The sequence below is a fragment of the Pseudorasbora parva genome, chromosome 22 (genome assembly GCF_024679245.1).
Source record: "Pseudorasbora parva isolate DD20220531a chromosome 22, ASM2467924v1, whole genome shotgun sequence".
NCBI lineage: Eukaryota > Metazoa > Chordata > Actinopteri > Cypriniformes > Gobionidae > Pseudorasbora > Pseudorasbora parva.
Window position 1 is genome coordinate 15,756,658 of NC_090193.1, and position 20,053 is coordinate 15,776,710.

General features: G+C 37.0%; 1 protein-coding gene across 4 annotated transcripts in view; it reads right to left on the reverse strand.

Annotated features, from left to right (window-relative positions):
- palm1a (paralemmin 1a) overlaps positions 1-20,053 on the reverse strand; it is an 88,274-nt gene that overhangs the window by 24,355 nt on the left and 43,866 nt on the right. For all 4 annotated transcript variants that reach the window (XM_067432176.1, XM_067432177.1, XM_067432178.1 and 1 more), the window contains exons 2-3: positions 14,382-14,427; positions 8,174-8,254 (exon numbers count right to left, since the gene is read on the reverse strand). In XM_067432176.1, the coding sequence (XP_067288277.1) occupies positions 8,174-8,254; positions 14,382-14,427 (127 nt within the window). The remainder of the gene's footprint in view (positions 1-8,173; positions 8,255-14,381; positions 14,428-20,053) is intronic.

The window sequence follows — 20,053 nt, forward strand, 5'->3', positions numbered from 1 at the left end:
TATGCTCTTATAAACTATTCTAACTCAAACTTTCTGTTTGTTTTGAGATAAAAAACTAAAAGAGTTGTCAGAAGCTTATGCCTGGCTCACACTACAGGAGTTTTAAAATCCTATCAGATTGTAAAATCTGGTTGCAGTACACACTTCAGGAGAATCTTTGCAGATTTTCTTAACTCAAATCTTTAACCTGCTCACACTACAAGATATGAAAATCGAGGAGCATCACACACTACAAAATATTATTAAGTTTACCGTGCCAGAGAAAGTGTGTCACGAGATCTACGCAGCAGATCGTAAGCGTGAAAACAAAATGGATCAGCCTACTACTGTAACATGACAACTTGCTGTATCAATAATGATCATTTGTTGTGGAAAAAAACAAAAGTGTAAGAATAAACCAGTGTGGATTAAAAAAAAATGGTTGGGGATCCATGGTTGGATTGTCAGTTCTTCAGCGAGAAATGGAGGTTCTTGTATTGACCTTATTCGATCAAGTCGTTCTGGCGCTCGTTGTGTGTGTGTGTTTGCAATGTATTTTCCCCTCGGGGCTTGCCGTATAGAGGTAGTGCATCCGCACTTATTGTACTGTAGTGTAGCGGGGTTTTCAGGCTAGTTATTACGCGTGTGCTTGAGAATAAAGTGAAGGAACGTTCAGATGACTGTGTCATTTATTGTTTTCTTATTTCTGAGTATTTTAGGCGAACCCAGCACAAATGCTAGGTCACACTAGTGTGCTAGAATGTTTACCGCTGCCTAGTTCAAAAGCAATCGTCACTGTTACAGTGTAGATTTGTGCTGTCAAATAAAAAACAAGAAATGCTGATATTCTCTCTCTCTCTCTCTCTCTCTCTCTCTCTCTCTCTCTCTCTCTCTCTCTCTCTCTCTCTCTCTCTCTCTCTCTCTCTCTCTCCTCTCTCTCTCTCTCTCTCTCTCTCTCTCTCTCTCTCGTCGCCATTTCGAAATGTCCGTCTCGTCGTAGACTTGTTTCCTATTGGCTATTGTGACAGTACTGACATTATTACAATCTTGCTCATCCCGATAAATATCAAACATGTGATATGATTTGCGTGAGAGCAGATCGGGAGGTGCAAGATTTGATCTGTGAACGCCTCACATTACCAGATAATCTGCGCCGAACATCGGAGCCGATCAAGTCCTGGAAAAAACAAATTTTCTCCGAGTCTCGAAAGGGGAACCATAGAAGTAGTATTAGTAGGATAGCATGCTATTCTCTCTCTATTCTAAACTACAGAATAAACTGAAATGGGGAAAAATAGACCTCCAACAGTTCACGATCTTGTACACCTGACCTGAAGGCCACAGAGACAATACACCATATATTTAGCAGAGTGAAGCATTTCCCTCTTCACACAAACAGGATGTCTCATCACCCCCTGTGGCAGATTCTCCTTCCTGTGTCTGACAGGGTGTTCTTGGCCCAGACTGCACCAAATCACAGTGGTCCAGTCAACACTGATATCATCAGACAATCTTACAATGCAACACTTTTGACCTTATAACCTGGTTCTTAGCCTGAAAAAGCATGAAGACACCTGGCATAGAAAATAATGGATACAAGGGGAATCAAAGACTATGGGAGTACATTTCTCTAGCGTATAAAAAACAACATCATTGTCAATGTTAAACCATAATTATGACATAAAAAATTTAGAAAAAAATTGATGAGATCAAAATTCCAAATTATTAGATTGTGGACTCAATGAGACGAAATGGTGTCAAAATCATAATTATGAAATTAATTCAGGTATGAAATTAAGTTGAGTGATTACAATATTACATTAAATTATGAGATTAAAATTCGAAATAAAAAGTAACTTTTGACAAAGTTATAATTCTCATAATCTAATCATTTTTTATGTCACTTTTTATATCATAGCTAACTAGGTCTTTTTTTTTTTTTTTTTTTTTTTTGGTATGTCCCCGGAAAGAGACATCAAACTTAAAATCTAAATCTGGGTTAGAATCATAAACTGTAGAAAAATATGGACATTGTGTCTGTGATGTCATCTGTAGGCAGGGGCGTAGCTAAGGAGAGAAAAGTTAGGATGATTCTAACTTTTTATAAAGTTCAAAAGTTTGAGAACAGTAAGAATTAAATGTTTTTGTAAGCATTGTTCTGCTCACCAAGGCTACATTTATTTGATCCAAAATACAGCAAACCAGTATTATTGTGTAATATTTTTTACAATGTTTTTTTTTTCTATTTGAATTCATTTAAAAAATATTTTATTGTGATCAAAGCTGAATTTATTCTCATTACTCCAGTCTCAAGAGTCACATTATTCTTCAGAAATCATTCTAATATTAGGATTTGATAAACAACAAACATTTATGCTTATTATCAGTGTTGAAAACTGTTTTCTCAGGATAATTTAATGAATAGAAAGTTCAAAAGAACAGCAAGAAAAGTAAGCTTTTTGCAACATTATAAATGTCTATACTGTCACTTGAACAATTTAATGCATCCTTGCTGAATAAATTATGTATTACTTTAAGTTCTTTATCAAAAAGAATAAATAAACAACAACTTTCTATTCATCAAATAATCCTAAAAAATGTTTTACACAACTGCTTTCAACATTCACAACAATCATTTCAATCAATTAATAATCAATAATCATCATAGTTCTAGTGCAGTGAATCCTCATATGAGAATGATTAGTTTAGGATCATGTGACACTGAAGACTGGAGTAATGATGATAAATTCAGCTTTGATCACAGGAATAAATCACACTTTACTATATATTCACATAAAAATAAGCTTTTTTTTGTATTTAAATGCAGCTTTGGTGAGCAGAAGAGACTTCTTTAAAAACATTCTAAAAAATCATACCGTTCACAAACTTCTTGTTTGTCTGACAACGATTTTGGATCACTATAAATTAAGGGTAGAACGACTTCCGATTGTTTACATTTATGTGATGAAAGTCGAGTCGGCGTCGACTAGTCGCTGATGAAGTCATTAATGAACAAATAAGCATTAACCTTGAGCTCGAACTCGGGTCTTCTTGTGCCCAGGACAGCTATGGCATGAGACACACCCCTGCCCATAAGGTTATTGGTCTTATATAACAGCTTCTGTATAATTTCTTTTGTCTTAAGGTCGTTCGATTTCTGCTCGTTCTAAATAAGATAGAGATAAAGCAGCACAATAAAGATTACATGTCTATGAATGCATTAGTGAGTGATTGCGTGTGAATTAATACCTGACAGTGTATCTACTAATAGGGAAGCTGTGAGTTTTAGTTATCAAGAAATATATGCTAGAACTTTTCAGTTTCTAAGCTATTTTATTGATAAATCACAGAACAGTGTTGATAATACATTCACCTGTCACTAAAGTGGCCATGCCCCTAATTATACAGGACTTATAGGCTTAATATAACTTAAACTAATGAGTTATTAAAAAAAACTACCCCACTCACAGTTGTCATGAAGGGCAAAATTAGCTCTATAGACTATAAACCAGGCTGCATACATATTTTTTTCTGCTGTAAAGTGGGGCATTTTAACATGGGGGGGGATACATATTTTATTCCCTTTTGGAGCCTGTCTCTAGTGGCCAGTCGATGAATTGCCATTTAAGTCACTTCCGTGTTGGCTCAAGAGAACGTGGGAGCTTGCCACTTGGTTAGAATGAGTGAAACAGTTTAGAAATATTAAATCCAACACGTTACCTTTCGAATGGAACTTCATGCTGCGTCATGACATTGACACTATGGGAAGGCTTCTGTGTGACCAGTATCTGAAGCATGTGTGAAAACATGACAAATCTTGATTGGCTGACGTGAGGTCAGGTGATGTAGCGTATCGTTCATCATATTGCTTTTCTCACTCTGTTTTAGACAGTATGGCCAGCAAAAATGCTATGTTAGGAAATGGCTTTGCCTCTAGGTGTCAGAGCTCATTCCACCTGGGGTGTAGCATCTTTCAAGGCACTATTCTAGGATGCGTCCTTGCAAGATGTTTGTGTTGCAGCCATTCCGCACACATTTATACGATTTTACAGACTGGACACGGATTCAAGTGGATCACAGGTCCTTCTGGGTTGATCCATTCTTTCTGCTTAACAAGTGTTGGGCAGGCATTTTCCATCAGTGTCAACGGCCGCATCGAGTTCTATTCAAAAGGAAGCATCTCAGGTTGCCATATGTGACCCTGTTCCTTGAGAAGGGAACTAGACGATGTGTTGTGCTGCCACACTTCAAGTATGCTTGAGTCATATTAAAGATTAGTTCAAAATGAACGACAAATCATTAAATCTGATAGACTGAAGGAAGCCGTCTTCCTTCAGTCTATTAGATTTAGTGATTTGTCGTTCATTTTGAACTAATCTTTAATATGACTAAGGAACGACAGGTTTTCTTAGAGAGTGATTTGTTCCTTTTGTGTTGACTGTGCATGCGCAACATCCCATATGTTCTGTACCAGAGGTGGACAGTAACTAAGTACATTTACTTGAGTACTGTACTTAAAGGGAGGGTGAAACAGTCAATCTCATGTCAATCTTTTGCGTGTTCTTGTGGGCGGAAGGTTCGTCAACAAACGGTTTTAGTTGCGTCATTACAGCAGGAAGTGCAGGGGTGTAGTCCAAACCGGCCGTTCGCTGTAGGCTTTGAAAGGGAACTTCTGTTAAATAAAATATCTCGCTTGGCATTGAACTTTGAGCTTTATAATTTTACAGGTATTATTTATGCTCTAACAGCAACATTACACACTAACTAAAGTTTGAAAGATGGAATCGCAAAGAATGGGACCTTTAAACAACAATGCAACAATAATAAAACAATGTGATTTAAATTGAAATAAAAAAGGAAATTTACTTTTGATACTTAAGTACTTTTAAAAACAAACACTTCTGTACTTTTACTTAAGTAAAAATCAGTTTTTAGAACTCTCACTTGAAACGGGGGAGTATTTGACCAGTAGTACTTTTACTTTTACTCAAGTAATACAGTTGTGTACTTTGTCCACCTCTGTTCTGTACAGGAAACAGAATTGATTAGTTCATCTTTCGAGTCCGGGTGACTGCATAGTCTTGCCTATATGGGTTGGGACTTGATGATCGAATGACTCGAAGACTCGGGAGAACTAATCTTTTCTGTTTCCGGAACGGACGCATGTATTATATGAGGCTGTCACGGCCCAGTTCAGATATGATGACAGAACTAACGGCTCGAACCAGAAGTCACGAGAGGTTTACTAATATTTCTAAAGAACAGTCGTGATTAAATGAGAAGTGACTAAAAAAAGAACGGGGATCGGGAAGCTAAGCAATTAATTAATAATTTCTCTCTCAAAGTTTGGACATGACTGCATTAGCTTATAGTTTATTTTTATTTTTCCAAAAGTACTAAATGCGTTTAAAAATGTAAAATGTAAAATTTCAATTAGAGTCTGCTTAAATGAACTAAATGAAAAATATTCATTCATTTTGCTGAACGAGATTCAAAGATCCGAGTCAGTAAAATGATCCGAACTTCCCACTACTAATTAGATTCTACATCGCCTGTCCTTTAGTCTCGTGTAGCCTAACCCTCAGACTGATGGCAGTCTGACTTACATTGGCTAAGGTCCGCCCACAGGCCGTCTGACATGTCCCAACCAATCACAGTTTTTTTTTGTTCCGCATCATGTTTAGGGGCGTGAAACTGTAAAGTCGATGACCCCACAACAGTGTGCATCTATGAATTATTCATCAAAGAATGTTGTGCAAGTTTCCTGTGAACAATGGAGCCACGAACTTCACATTAGGGCTGCTCCCAAATAGTCGACTAAACGTTAGTCGATATGAAGAGGGCTTGGTCGAATACATTTTCATTAGGTGGTTAGTCGGAAAAAAAATTATGCAATCAGGGGCTGTGCAGTCACGCCCGTTTCACACATACTCCGTCTGCAGTGCGTGTGCGTGTGCGGTGCGTATTTTTTTCCGTACCCGTTAACGGGTTACAGCTTTCAAACTGCACGCGGATGTGGTCCTGCAGCAGTGCGACGATCGTTTTCGTACCGAGTCTATTTTGTGATGCTGTTTTTGAATAGCCTATTGTAAGTTTCTAATTTAAAATGTTTGTGATTTTTGGCTATAACCTATGTTTAAATGTTTTGCCACTTGTGTGAGCTAAATCTAAAGTAGCCTACTAGGCTATATAAATATGAATTAATGAATTTAATAAAATGTTGTTTAAATGAAGGCTAGTATAGGCTACGTTATCCAGACTTCTATGAAAGAGTAAACAAGGAGAATTGCAATTCTGACGAGCCATGTTCAGTAACAACTTTTGGATTTTAAATAAAAAATAATGAATAAATGCTGTTTGTGGTATGCAACAGCGGATCAGTTGCGGACTACAAACGCAGCATATGTGAAAGCACAACAGGGCGTGCGGATCCTGTACCGCATACGCACCGCACGCACTGCAGACGGAGTATGACATGACATCAAAGCAACGAGAGATCAACGATACCTCGCGCCTCGCGCTATACCAAAGCGCACTTGTGGGAGAAATGTCTGGCTGATGCTAATAATTATGTCAGGAAAAAAGTCCAAAGTGTGGGATCATTTTGAAAAGTCGAAGGACGACCCTTCAAAGGCTGTTTGCAAACTCTGCAGGCAAACATTTGCCTATCACGCGTCAACATCGAATATGTCTTATCATTTAAAACATGTAAGTAGTAACGTTTCCTCTTTGTAGTGTTTCTGTTTGCTATCTGTTAGGCTATATACAAAAAACGAGTATTTTTATAACGGGTAGGGTAGGCTATACAAATAAATAAATACATATTATTTTTATTTATTCGTTTTTATAAAATGCAGAAGTTGTTTTTTATTCTGTAAGAAAAATTAGTCTGATGTTTGCAACTTGTTGTTTCAGTTCAAGACTCATTCGTCTTGATGGCAGTTTGCGGCTTTGCTCTGATATTTTTGATCTATATTAGTGTTCTTTAAATTATTTGTTCTGCATTTTGTCTTAAATATAGTTGTTCTAAACAATTTAATCAAAGACTTAGACTGTTGATTTGTTTGCCTCCTTCTTTTTTTTTTTATTCTAAGTTTTGCCGTTGTGCGATGTGCCATGTGCATTCATTAAATTATTCGTTTTTGTTAATTTTCCTTTTGAACAATATAAAAAGTATATAAATTTTCCACTGTATTTTTATACCAAACAGCGTTTTAGCTACAGTACTTGTTTTGTAGTAGGCCTAAGTTATAATACGTTTATTTAATTTATTTTAAAAAACAAATTTTAGTTTATTTTATTCAAAACTGTTTTTTGTTTTTGTTTTGTTTTTTGACATGTAACTGTTACAGTTTGCATTTTTAATAATAAATTATTAAAATGCACAGGCAGTCTGATTGCTGTTTTTATGTTATTTTTAGCCTATAACGTTCTGGCCACTGATTTTTGTGTCCCTAAGCGCTGTATACTTTAAACGCTTTACTATTCTGTTTTAAGCACTTCATTTTTATTTTGAATGCGCTAATATCATGCTTTAGCATTTTCTGTCATAAAGAAGTGTTAAACTTCAACTTGGACTATACCTTTCCTTGTATGTATACAAGTTTTTATAATAATATCATAAATGAATGATTATTCGACTAATCGCTAAAATGCAGGAGTGTTAGTCGACTAGGAATATCTTTAGTCGGGGGCAGCCCTACTTCACATACTTTTGAAAATCCAGCATTTAGTTGATCTGGTAAGCGCTCATTGTCACAGTTGTGAACACGACGGCGTTCTTCTTCCAAGAGGGAGTTTGGCATCACAACATTTGTTTTCAAGCGGAACGTTAAAGAACGCAACACATGCACGTCTCGCAGACATCCTGTAGAATTCAACCAATCAGATGATGACTTCAAAACTTCTGAAGTCCTTCCAGATAAGTGTGCCATATGCATCAGATGCTCAGCCTACTGGGTGTGACGTCTGAGGCTGAGACTACCTGTCCTCAGGTCAAGCCAATCAAGCCTTGTTTTCACTCCTACTTCAGACACAGGTCACGCAGAAGCGTTCTCATAGCATTACCAGCATGATTCTCTCATTCCATTCTTAGGAAACTGGTTTACATAACCTGACAATTTTTATAATTTTAAATTCAAGTTTTAGATAAATATAAACTTCAGTCATGACAAATATTTTGTTAGTGTCTTACCTTGAGGTGCTGAAGCTGCCGTCGGTCATCCTCTAGTTGTCTTTTCTTATTCTCAATTTCTGTCTGTCTTTTCCTCCTTTCCTGTGAATAACGAAATATCTGCTATTACGAGTAATACTGAGTTAACACACATCCAAGGCACTAACATGTTTTTGCACTGGTGTATTTTTGAAAAGCATTTTCTGTTCCACTCAGCGATTGCACTGTTCTTCAAAAGTTTTCTAACATTTGTTATGTGAAAATAGATTCCTTTTAGTGTGTAAGGTTGGCTAAAAAAGTAGGGGTGTCAACAATAATCGATTCGCATCGCGATGCGGGGCATGAACGATTCAGCATCGATGCTGCAAAGTGCCATAATCGATTATGTCACTGTTTATTTTCTGGCGGACGATAAAGTTGTGAAGTTTCAAATACTTCCGGTTCCAGGAGAATAACAACAACAACAAGGAAGATGGCTGAGGCGGAGGGAGATGACCGCGATAGACGGGTTATTAAAAACGCGCTAACGACCCGAGGTGTGTAGGATTGTTCGTGTATATATTTTGCACATTCATAAATTAATCTACAATGACGAAATACGGCGCAATTCCCCTTTATTCCACAAGGTGGCAATGTCCGATACCCAATAATGAAGTGACGTTTCACTCATAGTTACCTCTGACAGAAAACGAAACAATAATTATAATCTGCAAAACTTGAAATGACTCAGTGATTTACTTCAGAGAGCAAGTACTAAACACAATCATATGTTAGTGTCACTGTCTCTTGATGATGGATGTGGTCAAGAAGCTGTCAGTGAGCAAAATATTGATTTTGAAGACATTGAAAATGAGTTTGGAGAATATGCTGGAGATCGCGAATATGAGGCAGATGCTCAATATACTGGTAAACGAGCTCTGACGAGGTCATATGATGATGGTATTAAACATCTGCTCAAACTGATCCCTTACAAGCTCCAAAAGGTAACGAAATAGGTTTTATTTTATTCTTCTGTAGCTGTTACTCTAACAACAGGAGTTTTATATATTATCACGACAGGTAGAGGTCTATCCATGTTTAATATAGATCTGGGTCGCTAACGACCTGAATATGTAAGAATGTTTGGCTAAACAGTCATGCATTTAAGGGTTAATTGCATTTTATTTAATTTTATTTAATTACATTTTATTTTATTTAATAACTTTTATGTCAAAGATACAGGAGACACATAGCAGCCAATACAATCTGTTGTTTAATATCTGCTTGTATTGCCTCATGACTGATGAAAAATTAGCTTTGTGTGCAGTAGAATTTTGATGCATCACAATGCATCGTAGAATCGAATTGAATCGAATCGTTACCTAGTGAATCGTAATCGGATCGAATCGTGAAGGCAGTGCCAATGCACACCCCTATAAAAAAGTTTTTCTGAAGGATAACATTTTTTTGTTAAAACCTATAACATTGCTCTCAGACCAGAGCATGTGTTATAATGAGTGCTAACAATCTTCATATGTGAGAGAAAATGAGCTGAGAATGTGTTCATCAATCAGCGAGATCCCAGCCAGCAGGGAGGGCATATGTGTGATTGTGTGTGAAGTTTGCACATGTGTGTGAGGATTAAAAAAAGAGCAAGAAAAGATTACGAAACATTAAAAATGTAAAAAAGAAAAGAAAAAAGAATAAACAATAATTAAATAATTACGAATTTGATGTTATCATAATAAAATATACAGATTGAGTGGGATTCAAAACATGATTCCACCATAAAACAGACATAAATAAGACTGCTCTGATTCCAGTTTCAAGTACAGGGAAAGTCTAAATAGTTTTTTGCTTGTTTTTTTTCTTCATTTTTTTTTTATACAAGCAGTTGAATTATGCAGTTGTCAATTACTCAAATAATTGCTATCATAATTCTCAAAATAATCACCTTTAATTTTCATTTTTAAGACTTTTTTAAAATGCAAATAGTGCAACGCAATATGAGATCATTTCTATTGCTGGCTAAAAGCGCATTTGAGCTTATTTTTTCAACAACTTTAATAGATTAAATTAGTGCTTATATGGAATTACTGGAGTTGTTGTCTTCACCTCCACAGCCGATGTAAAGCAATTGATAGGGCTCATGTTCATTGGTAAGCTAATGTATTAATAACGTTATTATGCTATGAAGCAGGGGTGCGTTTCCCAAAAGCATCGTTAGCCAACTATGGTCGCAAGTTCCATCGTTATCAACATAGTTCAACCAGTCAGTGTTTCCCGAAAGCATCGCTCCAACGAACATTCGCAAACAGCATCGCAGTGTGGTTGCAACGACAGCTGTAGTTAGAAGCATCATTTCTTGTTTGCATGATATGTGGACTTAATAAGTCCTTATCTTGAGCAAAATAAGCAAGCTGACATTTAGTACAGTCTATATATTTTATTTTGAATACATACAAATTTAATTTATGTTTTTGAATCTCTTGACAAAGTCTCTTTGTCAAGAGATGCATATGTGCGAACGTACTCTAGTGCGTAAGAACGAGCCTATTTTAATCAGAAAGAATTAGTATAAAAATAAAAATTTGTCCTCAAGTGCTATGTCCATCATTTATAGCAAACAATCTAGCATGAATCTGATCTCAAAATAATTCATTAAAAGCAGTTATTACTCCACCAACAGTGTGACATCATTAACCAACGTGGTTGAACAACAGATTTTCGGCAATATGGTTTCCGGAAACAGTCGTGACTAGCTAGTTAATTTCTTCAACGATGCAACATACTATGGTAGTTCAGCAGTGAGTAACGTGGTTGTTCGGGAAATGCACCCCAGGGCGAGTCTAAATGCCTGCAACATTTTACGTTGCTGTTTTTATAATGCTTATATGCCGCAGTCAGCCGCTGCTGCTCCTCTTACTTTGTTGTTTAAGCATATTTTATGATAAAAGTCACAATTAACATCTTATATAATTCTATAAACTATAATACTGATATCCAACATTGTCGCTGTGTGATAAATTGAAATGAGCTGATAAAATCACTGTTTCTCCAGAACGACTGTACAGCCAAATCAAATTATGTTGCAATATTGTCCTGTTTAACATTGTAAAGCTGCTTTGAAACAATCGTCATTGTAAAAACGCAATATAAATAAAGTGGATTGATTGATTGATTGATTGATTGATTGATTGATTGATTGATATAGTTACTTTTACAGTTTTTCTCAGTCGCTTTGGTACATTTCTCAGATCAGAATTGAAATTCTCAAAACTACCTGTTCAATTCTCAATTCTCATTTGGTCACTTGTGCACATCAAAAAAGCAGTTTCTCATTTCTTTGAACAAGTTGCAAATGCTTTGGTACATCCATGCAAATGATTATGTACAATTCTCTGTTGTTTCCTACATTATCAGTTGCTTATGTGATGTTGATCAAAATGTATTATATTGGGTCTCTGTTGAATAGTCTCACCCCCCACAACATTTAGGCACAAGCTCATAGCATAAGTCTTTACATGCAAAATGGTTGAACAAATTATCATAATATGTCAAGCATATTTCTATACTTTGTATATTCCCATTAGACTTTTTTCTAAATCTGTCCTAAATTGGTAAATTACGCCCAGGTGAATCTTGACTTTCTCTAACGAAGGTGCTTCTCATGAAACATCAACTAGCAGATCTATATATATATTTCTAAAGCACTGCATGTACAGTTTTTCCTGTTCACATTTCTTCTTTAGGTTTTATGTGTGTGTGTGTGCTATTCAGTGCTGTCTTTTCATTTCTGTATCTCAATGACATGTTCTGTCAATAAAATACATTACAAACAGTAAGAGTGTAAATTTTAATCTTTTCCATTCTCTTGCAATTACACTCACACATACACTAAGATGTAACTTACAAAACATCCCTCCAGAGTAAACTGTTACATTGACAACATGACTAAACAATTTGAGTGTCCTATCCGTACACAATGACACTAGGACTTGTTATTCTGATGGCACTGACATGTTCATTGACACAGATATTTACTTTTGAGAGATGAACGAAGGATTTTGAGTAAGAGAGTGGCTTTTGCAGGTTATCCATAATGTTTTGCTATTTGTACAAATTGTTTTGAGAAATGCACTTACTGTTTTGCAAAATTGTGAGTTTGATTCGAGAAATAAACCAAAGCGACTGAGAAAAACTGTAACGTTCACCTCTGTTCATCTTCTCCAAACTGTAAGTAACATTTGTGCTAAAGTGCTAAATTACTACTCAAACGGGTCACAGGTCTGACAAATTAAAATTGTGGGGTAACACAGCACTGTTTTATAACAATCAAAACAATCATACAAAAAATATGTTTGAGTGTGTTTAAAGCTAACTTTTCTCTGTGAGTTCACTCGGTAGCTGCTATGAGACACTTGTTGCACAATACAGTAAGCCTAACATAGATCAATATTATAATATTAATAAAAGCTGTATGACTTGCGTTGCTAAATGTTATGCTGGAGAAAATGCTGTATTATTATTAATACAAATAAAGTTCTTTCTGATTATACCATGTTAGTCACTTGACAAAATAGTGTAGATGACTGTTACTCGCAGAAATTCAATGAAAAAAGAGATAAATAAAACTAACCGTGTTGATCTATAACAATGATTAGTTTTCTGTCAATAACAGTATCCAAATAATAACAGTATCCAAATGTCTTTAGTGTTTCCATGGTTTCTACAGTAAAACCAAAATTGAGGGGAACACGGATATGACATGGTTAAAATTAGGGATGCACCGAATCCAGATTTTTGAGGTTCGGCCGAATGCCGAATCCACTGGTTAATATTCTGCCGAATCCGAAACCGAATACCGAATCCAACTCCCATCCTCAGTCCATTACCACAGTAAACACATTAATGACATAAACAATGTCCACAGCAGTGTATTTTTACTTTCATTTTAATTTAAAAAAAGACATTATGCCAGGATGACTGTGCCGTATTGCTGTCTGTAGTCATTTATATCATCCCGGTGGATGAAAATACATTCAAACACATTCATATAAAGCATTTGTAATCAAAATTTAGTATAGTAATAATTATCATTGTCATCATCATCATCTTGGATACGTTTTTTAATTCATGTTTTGCAAAAGCACTCAATACAGCCACTGTCTTGCAAACACTGATGTTTTACACACATTAAATAAACTTACATAGACATAACATAAACTTACACAAATCCTTGGTTCACCCGTGCTCATATATTATCAGCATCAGTTTTCCGAGAGAAACAGCAGCCGTCCCACTCCGAGAGAAACAGTTCTGTTCAAGACGACGCTATCACGCATGCAGTATCTCAGCTCACCGGTTCAGTTCAGTGAACAGTTGGAGTTACAACATATACTTCACGATATTAGTTTATTTCTAGTCTGAGGGACTGTCACTCATGTCAGAAAGTGAGTAACTATAGTAACTTATGGGATCAGCGCTGATTTGAGACACGAGCCATTTGGAATGATTCAGTCCGATTTGGTAAACTGGTTCGACCGGATAACTAAAAAGATCCGGTTAAAAAGAACCGGAAGAATTAGACTTAGAAGAATTTGTTCGCAAACCGGACATCCAGCGGCTATTGTTTAGGGTTCTTGCCACCACGAGACAAATCGGCATTGCAAATTGAACATATAGCTCGACTTGAATTGCCTTCTTGTGACTGAAAGTACTGCCAAACAACACATTTTCTGTTCACAAGTTCCATTTTCACTTTCTCACAGCCTACTGCATTTGAACGGTCCACCTAGTAAACACGTTGCCATAATCAACCGCGGCGTCATGTTCGACCAGTATCGCGTAGTGCAAGCGGGTTCGGTGGAAAAAAATTCTAAGGTTCGGCAGAAACCGAACCCAGTCAAAAAGCCCAATATTTGGCTGAATCCGAACCCGAATCCTGGATTCGGTGCATCCCTAGTTAAAATAGCTGATTTCTCTGGATTAAAAAATTGTTGGAAACATTTGGGATAATGTAAGTACACAAGTCAACCAGATATATAACTTTGTTTTAGTGTTTTTTTAGATATTTTAATCCCAAACTCATACATATTGTGCCTTTAATGGCATTTTAGACACAGGCAGAACAACTGTTTTCAAGCCACATGTAAAAATCTCTGACCCAGTTTCAGATTTGTGAAATGGGATCAGTAGGTGGGTTTATTAGGACAGCCAGGGGAGCATGTTGTGTGAGAATCTGACTTACTGCAATAGCTTGGAGCCGCTCCTGCTGTGAGACTGATTCTGACATCCTGAAAGACAGAGAAAATATAGTAGGCTATTAGATACAACAATGGCTGCAAACAGAGGACAGATTTGCTTCCTGTTCTGGCATCTTGACAATCTTAGCTATTTTAGTGAATTCAGAAGAGTGTAAATTGACATAGTTGCTGCCTACACATATATTGTAGGCTATACATAAGATGATCATACCCACACAACAAGTAAAATGTTGTCATTAACATTGGGGAATTTTCCTAGAGCCCTCACTTAGAAGTGTTAATTAAGAATCATAATGGAAGCATACATTTTGTTATTGATAATTAAAAAAAATGACACATGAGCATTGCATAATAACCATTTGCAAAATTATAATAAATAACTCATATGTACTACCTGAGATATGCAGACAGACAGAGAGAGAGAGAGAGAGAGAGAGAGAGAGAGAGAGAGAGATAGATAGATAGATAGATAGATAGATAGATAGATAGATAGATAGATAGATAGATAGATAGATAGATAGATAGATAGATAGATAGATAGATAGATAGATAGATAGATAGATAGATAGATAGATAGATAGATAGATAGATAGATAGAAAAAAGTTTGAGAAACGATTCTGGAGCTTTCTGAGATTTGAGTCATGCTGAGTTTAATTGAGCAAGAGAAGAAAATATTCAGCTTTGGAGTGAAACTGCAAAAATTCCTTGTAAGGTTTGTGCAACTGATTCCAAGAAGAGCATGAAACGGCAGGGGAAAAAACAAAACGTGCTAACGTTGACCTCATGATCCTCATGAGGGAGCGATTGCTGTAGACAAATGGCAGTTTGAAGATCCACCTAACGTCAATGAAATCTGTTTTCCAATCAGGAACATTCTCATTCAACTCACTCCCTCATTTATTGTAAACACACACACACACATTTCCTTGTTCATTCACTAAGGGCCCAGCCCAAAAAGGTCTTCCAAACAGTAAGATGGACCCCTGCTGTCAGCCCCGTCTGCTGAAGGACACAGCTGTGGCTGCGGCTCCTGTGCCATCAGGGAAAAGAAGAATGCAAAGGTTGTTCTCCAATCCACCACATTCGCATTCCCATCCCCCCCGCACGAGTAAAACACAACACCTGTACAAACAGCCTGCCAGAGGACCTGAACGGATGACGGCAGCAAAGAGCGGAGTTACTGCATGATGCTGAACCTGCACGCCATACGCCAACACTAGGTGATTATTCAAACTTCCTTTTGGAAGGCAATATGTGTCACGTTACGTGTAGGATAGAAACTCTCAAAGACGTGGATGAACAGGAGACAGGAACTTTAATAATAAAACTCATAGACGAGAACTGAAAAACACTGAGGGCTAAATACACAGGGCAAATGATATAACTAACAAGACCCAGCAGATGATTGAAATAACTATTAGACAGACTACTAAGCGCAATGAAAACAACAGACAGAGCATACATGTAACAATATGACCATTAGGATGATAGTTTTTTTTAAACTGAATCTGTCATTTGCTTTTTCTCTCAACTATATTTGCTTTATAATATAGTGAATTTATATCTAAATCTTAGACTTCCTAACCATCATTATATGATCGGAAATAACATTTTCACGAAATAAGGACTAGTGGTGGGAAGTCCGATTCTTTTCTGCGAACCAGTGCATTCGCAGTTTATTTCAATGAACCGGTTAAAGAAATTATTCACCAATTAATTTACGCTATCACGCCATTTTATTCTGGAGAACCCCCTCGAGAAGCTATTGTTTTGGGCTAGTAGTTGGCGGGTTTTGTTGTAAACATACGCTGTTGTTGTTGTCTGCACACACACTGGAATAAACAATCTTTGCCAGTGTTTTTTTTATTTTATTTTTTACTTTCATTTCACTCCTTCATTCAAGTCGAGCATGCCGCTAGTTTTTGCATGCTCATATCAGCAGCTCATTGGTTTTTCGCAGAGATGTCAGAGTCTGAACTGTTTCCTCAGTTCAGTGTGCTGGTGATTCAAGAACTGTTGTAAGCATTAAGCGATTCTTGACTCGAGAGAGAACTGCTATCGGTGTACTGATGTTGACTCGAGAACTACTGCCATCCGATCACTGTTCTACTTCCAATGTTGTATTTGTTATACTTTATGTTGTACAGCAAAAGACATTGGAAACATACATTTTCCCCCTTTATGAAACCCTTGGCAGACAGTTCTCAGCATACGCCCAATAGACTGTTCTCAGTTCAGTGATGCTGGACTAATTGAAGCGCTGAATGATTTGGCAAAAATAGCATCATAGGATCATATATCCTGGTTATTGGCTTGTTTCGAGTCAGAGTGTCTGTTAGGCACATCCATAAGTGAGTTTTGATTGAATAACTTGTAGATCTGTGCTTACTCCATGAGCCATGAATTCTTTCAGATGGTTCAGTCAGATGGAGAAATATATGAAACAGTCAAATATATGCGCTGCATGTTTCAGAGTAAAGTATGGTGCTGTATTCTTACACGTGAGAAGCTCATTATCTGGTGTTTGCACTTTGCAGCATGTCAGAGCGGCTTGGTTTGCAGTAAATCCTGCTCCACACTATAACTATCTCTGCATGTGCTCTGAGTTTGGGTCGATTCAATGTGCATTTGGGAATGCAATAAGTCAACCATCTTGCCAAACTTGTAATGATAAGCATTTATCAACTAAATAAAAAATGTAGGGGATTTATATTTTATTATAATTATTATTTTTGTTGTTATTTTGTAGCCATATTAATATACTGTATGTTAACACAAATTTTGGCAAATTGTGCAGCCCTAAAATATTGGATGCCAGCCCCACCCACAACATTTGAGCTCGGGCAGTTCGGTCTGGACTTGATCCGTAGAGAAGTAATTATTGCCGAACAGAAACAGTTTGGACCAATGAAATTGTCAGGGCGGGCTTTTGACGATGATGGACAGATGATAAACAGCAACGTAATAATCCACGTCATCAAAGGCGCTTGGTTGAATTTGTTCAAATCCTAAACAGAGAACTACACAACTGTCTCAAAACTCTAGCCTAGCCTCTAGCCTAACTCTATGTTATGCGCTGTGCAAAGCAACTATTGAAACCTACTAATTCACTGGCTTGTCATGCTGCTGATATGATGTATTAGCAAACCTTATTTAGCATTACATATCGATAGAATAATTACTTGCATACTGCATGCAGTATTACTTGCATACTGTAGCGTTAGTTACCGTTATATTATCTTAAAGCTATTTAATACTTATGGAAATAGTCCAACGTCATATAGTTGCCAGATACGTAATGTTTTGAGGACCAAGTTTGTAGTCAAAGTGTGGGCAGGCCCCAGTCAATGTAAATCATATTGTTGATGTTTCGTCCGTACCGGTAAATGTGCCATAACTGTTTTTCCGCCGTCATCGGTCAACATTTTCTAAAAACTCCCTACTGCAGCTTTAAATCCCTCAACATACATAAGTCATATTCACGAAACTAACAAACACCCATATTTGATGAAGCCATGTGCACTGAAAGCAGACTAGTTGGTAATACTTTACTTTTCCATCATAAATAAACTCTAATTAACACATTAGTAAGTATTAGTAATAGTGATTAGTTGAAGGTGGTAGTACACTATTACTGCTATTTTTTTCACACACCTCCCAGAGGACTACTAAAAACTACTTTATACAGATTCATAATTAATATGATTAATGCATAATATATAATTAATTCTAAAAAGGGAAGGTCATAGTAACACACTATTAAAGGGGGGGTGAAATGCTGTTTCATGTATACTGATCTTTTTACACTGTTAAAGACTTGAAATCCCATACTAAACATGGACAAAGTTTCAAAAGTTAAGGTGGACGTTTGATGGGAGTATTTCTTTGTCAAAAATACTACTTCCGGTTAGTCATAAGTTTCGGCAAGTTTTTTGCGATCATGCGCCCCCTTTGACGTTAATGGGGGCGGAATTTCCTTGTATGGGCCTTACGGACAATTCTACCGGAAGAGCGTGAGAGAGAGAGGGAGAGAGCGAAAGCAACAGGCTACGCCCATCAAAGCGCTGGCTCGTAGGCTGCGCTGCACAGGTAATGTGCACAATTAACAATGACATCAAAAAGTGCGTTTTTGGTTGCCAGACCAAGACAGTCCTGCACAGATTCCCCAAAAACCCCGCGGTAAGGCAACAGTGGATGGAATTTGCTTTTCCGGATCAGCAACTGAGTTGCGCGAATGTTTATATCTGTTAGCTGCATTTCGGTGCCGACTGTTTCATAAACAAGGCCCAGCTTGACGCCGGATTTTCCAGATCGCCTAATGCTGAATGATGGAGCAGTCCCAACGATAAAGGTCCCAACGTTAGAACCGCGGGCGGTGAGTTAGACTGCTTCAAATGTCTGTGTTTTTGCCTATGCTCATCAAGTAGCCCAAACATGATCACGTATAGTTACTATATATATATATAGAAATTGATCAATGGAGCATGCGATGTGTAGTGCGTGTACATTTGTTTAGCTGGCCACTATATGTGTAACTTTATGTTTGTGTATTGTAAAAGCACTCCAAACAACAATACACAAAGAGTGGGGAAATATGTTGAACTAAATAAGCGCGCTTCTTCATTCAAATGCGCTACTATTCCGTGTCTTTCTATGTAAACACTAACTTAACCTGCCGTGCAAAACCAGTCCGCTTAATAACGTTACAATTGTCTACACAAACCACGCATAAACACACACACACACGTGCACAACTGCACTTCTCACATGTACACCTTCAAAGACAAAAATACGACGATATAATTCAAGTATAAATATGTAAATAACACAAGCCGCTAAGCATATTATATAGTTAGTGTATAACTTGTACCACATAGAGACGTCCTGCTCTAGTCATTTTTGCTGCTGCTCCTGTTCAACTGCAGCCTCTGGGTCTGATTCCGGATCATAGATGTATGGCTGTATCTGATTAAAAGCCATATTTTTTTTTTGAATAAAGTTTTTCCCGCTGTTAGGGATGACACAGCTTTACGACGCACTCAACACAATAGCAGCGCGCTGCTGCACACGTCATTATTTAGCTCCGCTCACACGACACGCCCCCACCCGCTCGGCTTTTTTCGGAAAGACTCGGAACAGCGCATCTTTCTTATATAATTATTAAAAAAATAAAGACTTTTCGGAGATATGCAGGATGCAATGCTACTCTATAGGTACTCAAGATTGACATGACACTGACTGAAACTGAGTGTTTCACCCCCCCTTTAATGACTCAAGTATTACCAAATTTATTACCAAAAAAATTGGATCAGTATTCTAAAGTGAGTGTTCTAAAACATGATATCTCTCTAGTAATGACTGGTGTCATTGTAGGCTTTTGAGTTTTTTGTAAGTTTTTGGATAGTAATGGCTTCTGACGGATTGTGTAACCCCTGAGTAATTAGTAATGGGTTACCATGATATTCTTTAGAATACTGATGCAAATTAGTAATTACTTTAGAAGGATGTAGAAACACTTCAGTCATTAGTCAAGTCAAATCACCTTATTTATATAGCGCTTTTACAATGACAATTGTTTCAAAGCACCTTCACAGTGTTAAACAAGGCAATATTGTAACACAATTTGATTTGGCTGTACATTCATTCTGGAGAAAC